The sequence below is a fragment of the Ahaetulla prasina genome, chromosome 7, assembly GCF_028640845.1.
Source record: "Ahaetulla prasina isolate Xishuangbanna chromosome 7, ASM2864084v1, whole genome shotgun sequence".
Classification (NCBI taxonomy): domain Eukaryota; kingdom Metazoa; phylum Chordata; class Lepidosauria; order Squamata; family Colubridae; genus Ahaetulla; species Ahaetulla prasina.
In genome coordinates, this window is record NC_080545.1 from 14,680,045 (window position 1) to 14,692,583 (window position 12,539).

The 12,539-nt window shown below is 44.6% G+C and overlaps 1 protein-coding gene across 3 annotated transcripts in view; it reads right to left on the reverse strand.

The window, feature by feature from the left end:
* Positions 1–12,539, reverse strand: part of FBLN1 (fibulin 1) — an 87,507-nt gene that overhangs the window by 37,042 nt on the left and 37,926 nt on the right. For all 3 annotated transcript variants that reach the window (XM_058190101.1, XM_058190099.1, XM_058190100.1), the window contains exons 3-6: positions 11,921–12,053; positions 8,663–8,831; positions 7,287–7,331; positions 2,933–3,034 (exon numbers count right to left, since the gene is read on the reverse strand). In XM_058190101.1, the coding sequence (XP_058046084.1) occupies positions 2,933–3,034; positions 7,287–7,331; positions 8,663–8,831; positions 11,921–12,053 (449 nt within the window). The remainder of the gene's footprint in view (positions 1–2,932; positions 3,035–7,286; positions 7,332–8,662; positions 8,832–11,920; positions 12,054–12,539) is intronic.

A 12,539-nucleotide genomic window follows, 5' to 3' on the forward strand; every position in this document is an offset into this window, starting at 1 on the left:
TTGTTGATTCCCTGCTCAACTCATGGTAGATTGTCCATACCCAGCCATATTGTTTACTCTAAACCTTTTATAAATTCTTATTCTAGCCTATACCATAGAGCAGGGGTCTCCAACCTTGGCAACTTTTTGCTGGCTGAGGAATTCTGGGAGTTGAAGTCCACAAGTCTTCAAGTTGCCAAGGTTGGAGACCCCTGCCATAGAGTATTGGCACAGATAGAACATATAGGCTCTAAGTAGCGCAAGAGGAAATAATTTAGCCATAGAGTGACTGATTTTCAGCTTCAGTGAAAGCATTTTTCAATTTTTTTTCATTTTAGACATTTTATACACATGCCCATTGTCCTTTTATTCATATTCTGAGATAACTATCTCCTTAGTCCGACATTGAGCGAACACAGCAAATAATTATTTTTCTACCATCAACCATTTTCCAGCATAATTCTTAAGAGCAACAGTCCTTCTGGGACTTCAGGTACGCCTATATGAGCTTCTCATTGGCCGATGGATTGCAGAATTAAGTTGTCTGAAGAGATCAGTTGCATTTATTTTCAAACGATGTGATTGAAACTGGCTCCATGCTAATGTCTGCCACACTTTCTCTAATGGACAAGGAAGTAGTGCCCCTTTCTCAGTGGTGGGATTCAACCAGTTTGCACCACTTCAGGAGAACCGGTTGTTAACTTTCTGAGCAGTTTGGTGAGCTGGTTGTTGGAAGAAATCATTAGGGCAGAGAACCGGTTGTTAAATTATTTGAATCCCACCACTGCCCTTTCTCCCCGTGAAAATAGATGGGCTGGAGAATCCTGAACCACACTTGGGAACCAGAACCACTCACTCCAAAAATACTACCCGCAAATTGGCTTCTAAATCAAAAGAAATATTATACTGGAAATTTTGCTCAAGTGAAAAGAACCAAAACAAAAACAACCACAGCACTGCATGAAAGAAAAGCAAAAAGTTTGCAAGGAAAACAAAACAGATCAAAAGGGTTCTGTATCACAAATCATCAAAATAGCCCATCACCTCAATAGAAGAGAATATTTGTAGCTGGGAGTTGAATTACAGCTCTACAGGGCTCTGAGATGGTTGTTTTCCTGCAGATGTTCCATTATATCATCAGTGCTCTGATGATGTTATCTAGCATGGTAATGAAAGGTCTGCAAGAAATCATCCAAGCTCAGAGAGCACCAAGGACCCACTAGCCTTTATATTCTTTAGAATAAGGAGAAGGATAAGATGATTAAAATGCCAAAAGAGGAGGAAGAAATGAAGGAACAGAATGAATTCTTTGCACTGGACCTCAGCACACTAAAGGTCAGCAGAAAAGAAACTTGGAACAGCCTGTCGTGTCCCACTCCTCCGCTGAAGCCCGGGTCAGGGAAATCCGAATCAGGCTTGCCTCTGCAGCTCTGCCAAAGTCCTAGCAAAGTCCTCAGAGCAGGCAGGAGACCAGAAAGTGACTTCAGCAAGATATGTTCGACTTTGCCTGACTCAGAGACTGCCAGAAAGCAGATCCTTTATATAGGCCATGGGGTGTGGCTCCATGACTCAGCACTTATCCAGGCCTGCCCCTCCCTTCCTTCTGTTGCCTCCGCCTATCAATTCTTCTGAAGCGAGCGTCACTCCAGTCGGCAGCTGTTGGTAATAAACCTCCCTCAGGCTCACATGCTGTGGAGGAGGGGGAGGGGTCTAGTTGCTCCGTTTGCCTGGGCATGGAGCCAGAGCTGGGGGCTGGAGGTATTTCTTCTTTTTCAGCCTGTCTGGGCATGGAGCCAGGGCTGGGGCCGGGAGGCATACTAGGACATTCCTCCGTGTTCGGAAGCAGATAAGAAGACCCCAGCTGAGGTGAGATTGGATGAGACACAACACAGCCAAGGTAAATAAGTATAAAAGATGACCTTCTGTAACTTGCTGACAATCTGAAATCAAGCCAACTGTTTAGTCTAGACCCGTAATGGCGAACGTATGGCATGTGTGCCCAAAGCCATGTCGCTCGGCATGCACGGTCTTGCCTGTTTGTCTTCCGGGTTTCTGGTGCACATGCATGTGCAACGATCAGCTGTGCTTCGTGCACACGACAGTGTCAAAAACTGGTGTGCACATGCGTGCCAGCCAGCTGATTGTTGGGCGCGCATACAGGCTAGAACCCAGAAGTTCGTCTTCTCCGGAGCATGATCCCTTCGTGCGCAGCAGTGCCGAAAACCAGTCCGTGCATGTGCACTGGCCAGCTTATCATCAGGTGTGCATGCGCGCTAGAACCCGGAAGTTCAGCTTTTCCAGAGCGCGGCCCCAACAAGTCCACGTGTACACGCATGATGTTTCCGCGTGACCTTTTCGGCACTCGGTGCCGAAAAGGTTCGCCATCCCTGCTCTAGACACATCCATCTGAAATTTCTAAAAAAACCCTCAAATGTGAAATCGCTTATCTTGAAAAACGTTATCCCTCAGATCAGCTGCAGCACAACTGAAAAAGAGTCTCAATTTCTATAAAGAGATCGTAGGAAAAGCAGAAGGTATACATATGAGATGGTATTAATGAGCCAGTTAGGGTTTCTCAGCAACTTGTGATCACCGCACAATAGAATGATCTGATCTGGAGAATTGATAGGTCATAAAAAGTCAAGTCATCCTTGAGTTGAACCAGACATCAGACACACCCAGGGCGTTTTGTAGACTCTCCCTGGGTGGTTTTCCAACTTCCTCAGTTGGAGATTGTGTGTTGTGTCTATGTTGTTTCCTTGTGACGCAGAAGAAAGTTGGCACCAGCTTCTTTGGGAATGTGTGTTCAGCTTATCAATCTATTTCCTGGCATTCCCCATCCCACGTTAAATCTGCTTAGATGTTTTAAAAGAGCCAAGACATAAGGACAACTAATTAGTTAAAAATATCAAAAAATACAGTAAATAAATAAGGAAATCAAATTTTTCATTACCTTCACAGGTGAAGCCATCTGGTTGAAGCTGGTAGCCCATGAAGCAAGAACAGAGGACACTGGTCCCTGTGTCCCTACATTGTTGGGTACAAGGTCCTCCACCTAAAACCCAAGAATTGTGGCAGAATATATTCCTTTCTCCAAAGATTGGTGTTATTTTCCATTAGCAAAACCTTTCCCAGCCCTAGTGATATGCTACTCCAAGACTTGCAGATAGGACATTAAAAACTCACGCAATCCACTTCACCAAGTAGTGAAGGCCGCCAGCGGTGGGTTTCAGATCTTGTTACCACTGGTTCGCCCCACGTGTGTGTGGACCTACCATGCATGCGCCAGCCAGCTGATTGTTGGGCGCGCATACAGGCTAGAACCCAGAAGTTCGTCTTCTCCGGAGCATGATCCCTTCGTGCGCAGCAGTGCCGAAAACCAGTCCGTGCATGTGCACTGGCCAGCTTATCATCAGGTGTGCATGCGCAGAAGGGTTTGTGCAGGCGCAGAGGGTTGGTGTGCACATGCATGTGCAACGATCAGCTGTGCTTCGTGCACACGACAGTGTCAAAAACTGGTGTGCACATGCATGTGCTTTTGCTCATGCACATGCCTTCCGCCTGTGCGCCTGGCCTCGAAAATAGGACGCATAGCGGCAGGGCGGATGGGCAGGCCCACCCGCAATCTGCGCTACCGATTCGGGCGAACCAGTCCGAACCAGCTGAATACCACCTCTGAAGGCTACTCAGAACTGGCAGTAACCCACCCAATGACAGCAAACTTATCTAGTAACCAGGTGGGATTAATTCCCTACAGCAAGGGTCTCCAACCTTTTCAACTTTAAGCCTGGCGGACTTCAACTCCCAGAATTCTGGGAGTTGAAGTCCGCCAAGCTTAAAGTTGACAAGGTTGGAGACCCCTGCCTTACAGGGGCTGCAAATATATTCCTGAATATGTTTCAAGGTTCTGGTTCTAATTTTAATTTATGAAGTCCTTTAAAACCTATGAAGCACCTTCAGGATTGCTACCTCCAACCAGGTTTCGTGTGTCTAATGGAACCCTCCCAAGAGAAGCACTGGAAGTGAGGGGAGCTGAACTTGGGGGCCCTGTTTCTACCTGATGGCCTTGCTCCTCTGAAAAGACTTCCACTTCTAGATTAGAGCCTTCCAAAAGCTGATATATTAACTGACTTATTCTGGAACAATTAAGTTCTGTTGTACATGATTTTTATTCAATAACTTAACAGGAGTATCAATGGAGTACGGATCAAAAAAAGTTGAGGTAATATCCACAAAGTACTGGAGCGGTTGTGCTAAAACAGGGGTCTCCAACCTTAGCAACTTTAAGACTTGTGGACTTCAATTCCCAGAATTCTGGGAGCTGAAGTCCACAAGTCTTAAAATTGCCAAGGTTGAGACCCCTGCCTACAGGGCTGCAAATATATTCCTTTCTCCAAAGATTGGTGTTATTTTCCATTAGCAAAACCTTTCCCAGCCCTAGTGATACGCTACTCCAAGACTTGCAGATAGGACATTAAAAACTCACGCAATCCACCAAGTAGTGAAGGCCGCCAGCGGTGGGTTTCAGATCTTGTTACCACTGGTTCGCCCCACGTGTGTGTGGACCTACCATGCATGCGCCCAGCCTTTCATGCATGTGCTTTTTGCTCGTGCACATGCCTTCCGCCTGTGCGCCTGGCCTTGAAAATAGGACGCATAGCAGCAGGGCGGATGGGCAGGCCCACCCGCAATCTGCACTACCGATTCGGGCGAACCAGTCCAAACCAGCTGAATACCACCTCTGAAGGCTACTCAGAACTGGCAGTAACCCACCCAATGACAGCAAACTTATCTAGTAACCAGGTGGGATTAATTCCCTACAGCAAGGGTCTCCAACCTTTTCAACTTTAAGCCTGGTGGACTTCAACTCCCAGAATTCTGGGAGCTGAAGTCCACAAGTCTTAAAATTGCCAAGGTTGAGACCCCTGCCTACAGGGCTGCAAATATATTCCTGAATATGTTTCAAGGTTCTGGTTCTAATTTTAACTTATGAAGTCCTTTAAAACCTATGAAGCACCTTCAGGATTGCTACCTCCAACCAGGTTTCGTGTGTCTAATGGAACCCTCCCAAGAGAAGCACTGGAAGTGAGGGGAGCTGAACTTGGGGGCCCTGTTTCTACCTGATGGCCTTGCTCCTCTGAAAAGACTTCCACTTCTAGATTAGAGCCTTCCAAAAGCTGATATATTAACTGACTTATTCTGGAACAATTAAGTTCTGTTGTACATGATTTTTATTCAATAACTTAACAGGAGTATCAATGGAGTACGGATCAAAAAAATTTGAGGAATTATCCACAAAGTCCGGGCGCGGTTGTGCTAAAACAGGGGCCTCCAACCTTAGCAACTTTAAGACTTGTGGACTTCAATTCCCAGAATTCTGGGAGCTGAAGTCCACAAGTCTTAAAATTGCCAAGGTTGGAGACCCCTGCCTTACAGGGGCTGCAAATATATTCCTGAATATGTTTCAAGGTTCTGGTTCTAATTTTAACTTATGAAGTCCTTTAAAACCTATGAAGCACCTTCAGGATTGCTACCTCCAACCAGGTTTCGTGTGTCTAATGGAACCCTCCCAAGAGAAGCACTGGAAGTGAGGGGAGCTGAACTTGGGGGCCCTGTTTCTACCTGATGGCCTTGCTCCTCTGAAAAGACTTCCACTTCTAGATTAGAGCCTTCCAAAAGCTGATATATTAACTGACTTATTCTGGAACAATTAAGTTCTGTTGTACATGATTTTTATTCAATAACTTAACAGGAGTATCAATGGAGTACGGATCAAAAAAAGTTGAGGTAATATCCACAAAGTACTGGAGCGATTGTGCTAAAACAGGGGTCTCCAACCTTAGCAACTTTAAGACTTGTGGACTTCAATTCCCAGAATTCTGGGAGCTGAAGTCCACAAGTCTTAAAATTGCCAAGGTTGGAGACCCCTGTGCTAAAAAGTCTTTGAATCAGGCTCCTAGAAATGTTTCCCTAAAATCCACCATTTTAGCCAGTGGACCAGATTGGCTCCTCTCAATTGTGAGGATAGTTCACAATACAACTATGAAATTCAATTTAGTCCATAGCTCTGGGATTTTGTAATGCTCTCTTATCCAAGAACTATCCAGCCCAGGGGTGAAATGCTCCCAATTGGCTGAGCCGGTAGTGATGATGGCTCTTGTTACTTCCTGGTTTTAACCAGGAAGTAACCTGTTTTTTACCCTCTGTGCATGCGCAGAAGGGTTTGTGCAGGCGCAGAGGGTTGGTGTGCACAGATGCACTTCTGAACCAGTAGGGAAGGTAAGTAGATTTCACCCTGATCCAGCCCCAAACCTGCTTAGCTTTTCAAGATCAGACAAGGTCAGTTAAGACTTGCCAAATGAACTTAATAACAGCCGCAGGACTTTTGATTGCTCAATATTGGAAGAAAGAAGAATTACCTACAACTGAAGAATGGACACTCAAAGTATCAACTCTGGCAGAAATGGCAAAAATTTCTGCTTACTTGAAAGACTATACACAAGAAAAATATATTTTAGAATGGAAAATGTGGATTGATTATATTCAAAATAAGTATCAGATAAAAAAATATCGAATAGCATATGAGTAAATTTAGGAAATATTTTGTATTAGATATATTTTTGAAGGAGAGGGGAATTGAGAGTGTGATTATGTGTGGGGTGACTAGAGATTATAATTTAGGAATTATTTTGGATTATGATTGTTAGTTTTGATACCCTGCATTTTGTTCTGGGAAGTCGGGGTGGGGGTGGGGGGTAAGGGGGAGGGGAATTGGGGGGTTGAGGGTAAAGGATGGAGTGATGGTTAATGTACAGGGATTATTGAAGATGTATAAATTAATGTAGGGTCGGGTCTGCCCAGTTACCATTTTAGAACGATGGGGAGGGAGAAAAGAGGAGAGAGTAGGAGGTAGGAAAGAGGAGAAGAGGAAGGAAGAGGGGTAGAAGAGGGAGAAGGAAGGTGTAGGGTGGAGGGAGGAGAGGATGTAGATAAGAGAAGGAGACGAAGGTCTGGAAAGTAGAAGAAGGTAGAAGAGGGAAGAGTGTTAAAAAGGGGGGTGGTGACTGGGCAAGCCCGACTAATTGTATATAACTGTACATTGGATGAGCTGTTTGATATGATTGTAAAAATAAAACTTTTTTATGAAAAAAAAAAAAGACTTGCCAAATGGAGAACTAGTATATTTTAGAAGGTAACATTGAATGAGAACCCTGAATAAAATTCACACTGCCTCTACAAATTCTCAAGTTTATCTAACACCAATGCTTTGTTCTGATGGTCTCTTGCCACAATATGAACAAGCTTACCTCTGCAACGGTCATTCAGGTAATGATCCTCAAGATTAATTTCCACTGGAGAAAGCAAGTCAGCATTGAGGAGTGAAAGAGAAATATGCTGTTAATTATACTGGCCTCTTGTTAGAGATATTGGTTGGTTCATTCACAGTCGAAACAACAGTTTAGGAAATTGGGAAGGTTTCCTTTGAAGCATTTCCAGTAACATCTGGATGTTTAAATTCAGCGTTACTCAAACTTGGCAACTTTTATGATGCCTAGACCTTGACTCCCAGGATTCCCCAGCCAGCCATTGCTAGCTGGATAATTCTGGGAATTGTAAGTCCGCATGTCTTAAAGTTGTACCGTGTTTCCCTGAAAATAAGACAGGGTCTTATTTTCTTTTGACCCCCCCAAATAAGGGCTTGGCCTTATTTTCAGGGAGGTGTTATTATTTTTGAGGTGCAGGAGGCAGCAAGCCCACTGGCCCCACCCTCTCCGTCTCACCACCTGCGTGCCTGCGCAGGTGATGGCCCAAATTCTCTGCATAAACCAGAAATTCAGACCTTCCAATTTCCCACAAAAAAAAAAAGATATCACGAAGTTGGAAGTAGTCCCATAGAGTACTTTTCTTGCCCTGCACGTGGCAGTGGAGAATGGAGCAGGAAAGCAAGTTAGCGGAGGGATGTGGCTGCTTTGGGAGATTTCCTGCACATTGGCAGCGGCCTCTCATCGCAGGGCTTCTTCCGATGTCCCAGGGGTATGGATTTCCAGGCCTTCCTTTCCTGTTCCGTGGATGGAATAGGAGGTCGCGAGGCGTGTGGGGTGCATCGCTTGGCCTCCGGCTTCTTTTGCAGCTGCAATTGGAAGCAAAAGCGGCTGTGCTTGCTGGAGGCAGGGGCCTGAGCAGCACCCTCAAATCAGCTGTTTCTTGAGTGGCGGCTGGAGCACCTCAGTTGATCCCATTAAGGGGCCGAGAAGCCCTGAGATGATGGGGGAAGGGAAGGGCTGTCTCCTGTGCTGGCCACGCCTACCTCTTCACTACGGCTCATTTTCAGGGGAAGGCATATATTTACGCCCACCCCAAAAATCAGACTTCGGCCTTATTTTGGGGACATGTCGTATTTTCGGGAAAACATGGTAATGGTTGATAAATCCTGGTCTAGATGGAGGCATGAACTCAAAATTTAAATGGTAGATGATGGTGATACTCCTCCCAACAACAACAACTTTGCTCTCGTGGGGATAGAGAGCAGCATTCAGCCTTTTTAACTTCGGAAGCGAAAAAATGTTACAAGTTAATCTCAGATTAAACACACAGATTAAATCTCCCTAACACATTTTAATCCATTTTGCAAACAGCATGCAACAGCTCTCCTGCAGTTTTGTTTTTAATTTGAACAACTTACCCAGTTCTTTGTTAGGACCGTCAACAATCCCAGCATCCGAGTTTTCATGCCCTTCGACACAGCAAGCTCTGAACACCAATCCACACTGATAACCCATTAAAAGGCTCTGTTCACAGCTATTGCCTTGTTTCTGGGCCTCTTTCCCCAAAACGCAGCAGTGACAACATTTCTGTGTAGCGGAAATTAATTGTGTTATGGTAGCTGTCCTTCAAACACAGAGATCTAAGATGCCTTTCGGTGCTATCTTTTGGGGTTAATGCAGGGTTTCCCTAACCTTGGCAACTTTAAGATGTATGGACTTCAACTCTCAGAATTCCTCAGCCATCTTGCAACTATAATGTATTATATACCCTGTTTACCCGAAAATAAGACCCAACTGAAAAATAAGCCCTAGCATGATTTTTCAGGATGCTCGTAATATAAACCCTACCCCAGGGGTGAAATGTAAGATTTGTTACTACTGGTTCTGTGGGCATGGCTTGGGGGGAGTAATGTGACTGGGTGGGCGTGGCCAACTTTTTTTTTAACTTTTAAAAGCATTTTTTCTACAACCTCTTTGGCCTGCATGATCATCAGAGGCTTTTTTTTACTTTTAAAAGCATTTTTTCCAGGTGAAGAAAAAATGCTTTTAAAAGTTAAAAAAAAAAGCCTCTGATGATCGCGTGATTCAACTGGACATGGGGAGGGGCAGGGATTTTTGCTATCGGTTCTCCAAACCACCCGTTGCTATCGCTACAGGATTGGGCAATCTTTCACCTCTGCCCTACTCCCAAAATAAGCCCCAGTTAAGATCGTTAGCCAGATGGGTGCATTTAGTATCGTATTTCCCCAAAAATAAGACCTAACTGGAAAATAAGCCATAATGCGTCTTTTGAAGCAAAAATAATATAGAACCCGGTCTTATTTTGGGGAAAACACAGTAGTTGCCAAGGTTGGGAAACCCTGGGTTAAATCCTCTCAGAACATTTCTGAAAATATTTGGATGTTTAAAAGTTTTGAGCAACAACTACTCAGTTGCAAGCCCCAAAGAATATCTCAAGTGTGTAACCGCTGTGAACATCCTGGAAGGGTTTGGAGATTGAAATGTTTCTACAAAATTCAGAATATGTAACCTGCTTTGAATTTACTCTCTGAACATATTCAGAACCCTCAGCAGCATAACTGCAATCTGTAACTGAAGTATTAAAAGAAGATTGCTTCGGTTAAAACAATAGAACAAGTAAAGACAGGAAGGGGAAAAAAAATCATAATAGCAAGGGTCAAACATGGAGCGATTAAAAGCAATTAAAATAAAAGTCTTCAAGACTCATTAATACATCAACTCTTGACAAGTGGGTTTTCCAAGCAGTCAGCTGTTCCATTTTTTTAGTTTTCCTGCTCCCTAATCCGAATCAAGTCTGCCCATATTATTTGACTTATTTTAGAAAGCGGCCACTGATCTTATTATATATCTCATTTGACCATTCTAGATTAAAATACAACCTGAGAACCTTTCCTCATTATGCAGCTACAGAGTTTTCCATCCCTTAAGATGGCTTTCGGCATTTATGAATAAATTACGCATTTCTGCAGCAATATCCCGGAGAAATTATATCCAATTTGGCAAGATTTTTTTTTTAACAATTCATTTACAGTTACTACTTTAACAGGAATTCCATCCATGTGTAAAAAAAAGAGGGGGGAGGAATAAACAAAGAATCTTCACCCTTTCCTGCCCACTTCCTCTCGCTTCACATTTTATATTTTTACATCCATCTATTAAGATGATAGGTAAAGGTAAAGGTTCCCCTCGCACATATGTGCTAGTCATTGCCGACTCTAGGGGGCAGTGGTCATCTCCGTTTCAAAGCCGAAGAGCCAGCGCTGTCCGAAGACGTCTCCGTGGTCATGTGGCCGGCATGACTCAACGCCAAAGGCGCACAGAACGCTGTTACCTTCCTACCAAAGGTGGTTCCTATTTTTTCTACTTGCATTTTTACGTGCTTTCGAAACTGCTAGGTTGGCAGAAGCTGGGACAAGTAATGGGAGCTCACCCCATTACACGGCAGCACTAGGGATTCGAACGGCCGAGCTGCTGACCTTTCGATCGACAAGCTCAACGTCCTAGCCCCTGAGCTGTCCCTTTATTAAGATGATAGGCTCTCATTATGATTATATTCTGACACAATATTTGTTTTTTCATTTCTAGCATGAAACGTACAGGAGTTGGTACTTCCCACGCCTAGCATCATGGCCCCTTGTGAAGTATCCATGATTTCAATAGTCTTCCTCATGTAATAATCATAGACGAAATGGCCCCTCAGAGATTCCCCCAGGCTAAAGGCCACAATGCAGACTTAAGCACAGGTAACAAATGCAGAACAATCAGTAAGAGTGCTGTAAACAATCTTTATAAGGGATTCTCTGGTTTTATAGGATGCACTGTCAGGAAAAACACCCAATGTTTTCCATATCCTTTTGCCTATTTCCTTATTAAGGAACCTGTTCTGACCTAGGCTTCACAAAAGTACGAAGCAGACTCCTTGTCCCGACAAAACCTCTTTTTATTAAGCTAATGTGAATTCCTCTCGTTCACATCCAGCAAAGTCCCGGCAAACAGTCTCTCCAGGGTGAATTCACAACCACAAACCTTATCAGGCTTGGAGAGATGCTAGGTTGATATCTTCCAAACGCAATGTTGAACAAGAAAAGACTTGGCAAGGAGTCTCTGAGAGTCACGAACAGATCTTCACACTACTGAAATGAACTAAGTGTCTCCTACAAACTCCACTCCCCTTTCGCTCTTCTTTATTCCCAATAGGAGGGGCCATTCACCATCCATCTGTGCCTTTACTCCTGAGTCGGCCCTTGTTTCTTAACTGTTCCCTTCTCCTGACAGCTCTGCACATGCGCACATCGGGAACAGGCTCCAGCTGTTCCTCAGCCCCACTTATCTCCGACTCCGAAGGTAGCTGTTAACTGTTGGACGGCCCTGGGCCCCCTCTCTACCTCCGACGCAGAGCACTCACCAGAGCCTTCTCCAGACTCCAGAACAGGCCCATGGTCCGCCCCAACTTCCTCACTGTCCGAGTCTGCCGCCAGCTCTGCTGGCTGCTGGCAGGCCACAACAGAACCCTCAAAGAACCGCCCAGGAACCAGCAAATTCTACACACCACAACGTGAAATGTACCGAAGTAGACCAGCAGCATCCGGCTCTGATAACAAAGAAAAATTCCAAATTGCTATGCAGTCATTTCAACATCCCCTCTACAATTTCACCTTAATGATCTTGTCTTCACAGGTGGAATTCTCCCTTGGCAAATCACAATTTTCTTGCTTACTAGCCATGGCCATTCCAGTGGTGCAATGCAACACCTCCAGCTGGCTGAGGCAGCACTGTTCCTGGGCTATCCTACAAAGAGAACCAGACAGAGCATTACAGATTAACAACAGAGTTGGAAGGGACTTTGTAGGTCATCTAGTCCAACCCCCCACCCAGGCAGGAGACCCTACACCATTTCTGACAGATGGCAGTCCAGTCTCTTCTTGAAAGCTTCCAGTGTTGAAGCTCCCACAACTTCTGAAGGTGAGCTGTCCCATTGGTTGATTGCTCTCACGGTCAGAAAATTTCTCCTTATTTTTAGATTGAATCTCTCCTTGTTCAGTTTCCATCCATTATTCCTTGTCTGGCCTTCAGGTGCTTTGGAAAATAGCTTGACCCCCTCCTCTCTGTGGCAGCCCCGCAAATATTGGAAGACTGCTATCATGACTCCCCTGGATCTTCTCTTCACTAGTCTAGCTATGCCCAGTTCCTGCAACTATTCATCGTATATTTTAGCCTCCAGTCCCCTAATCATTCTGGTTGCTCTTCTCTGCACTCTTTCTAGAGTCTCAACAT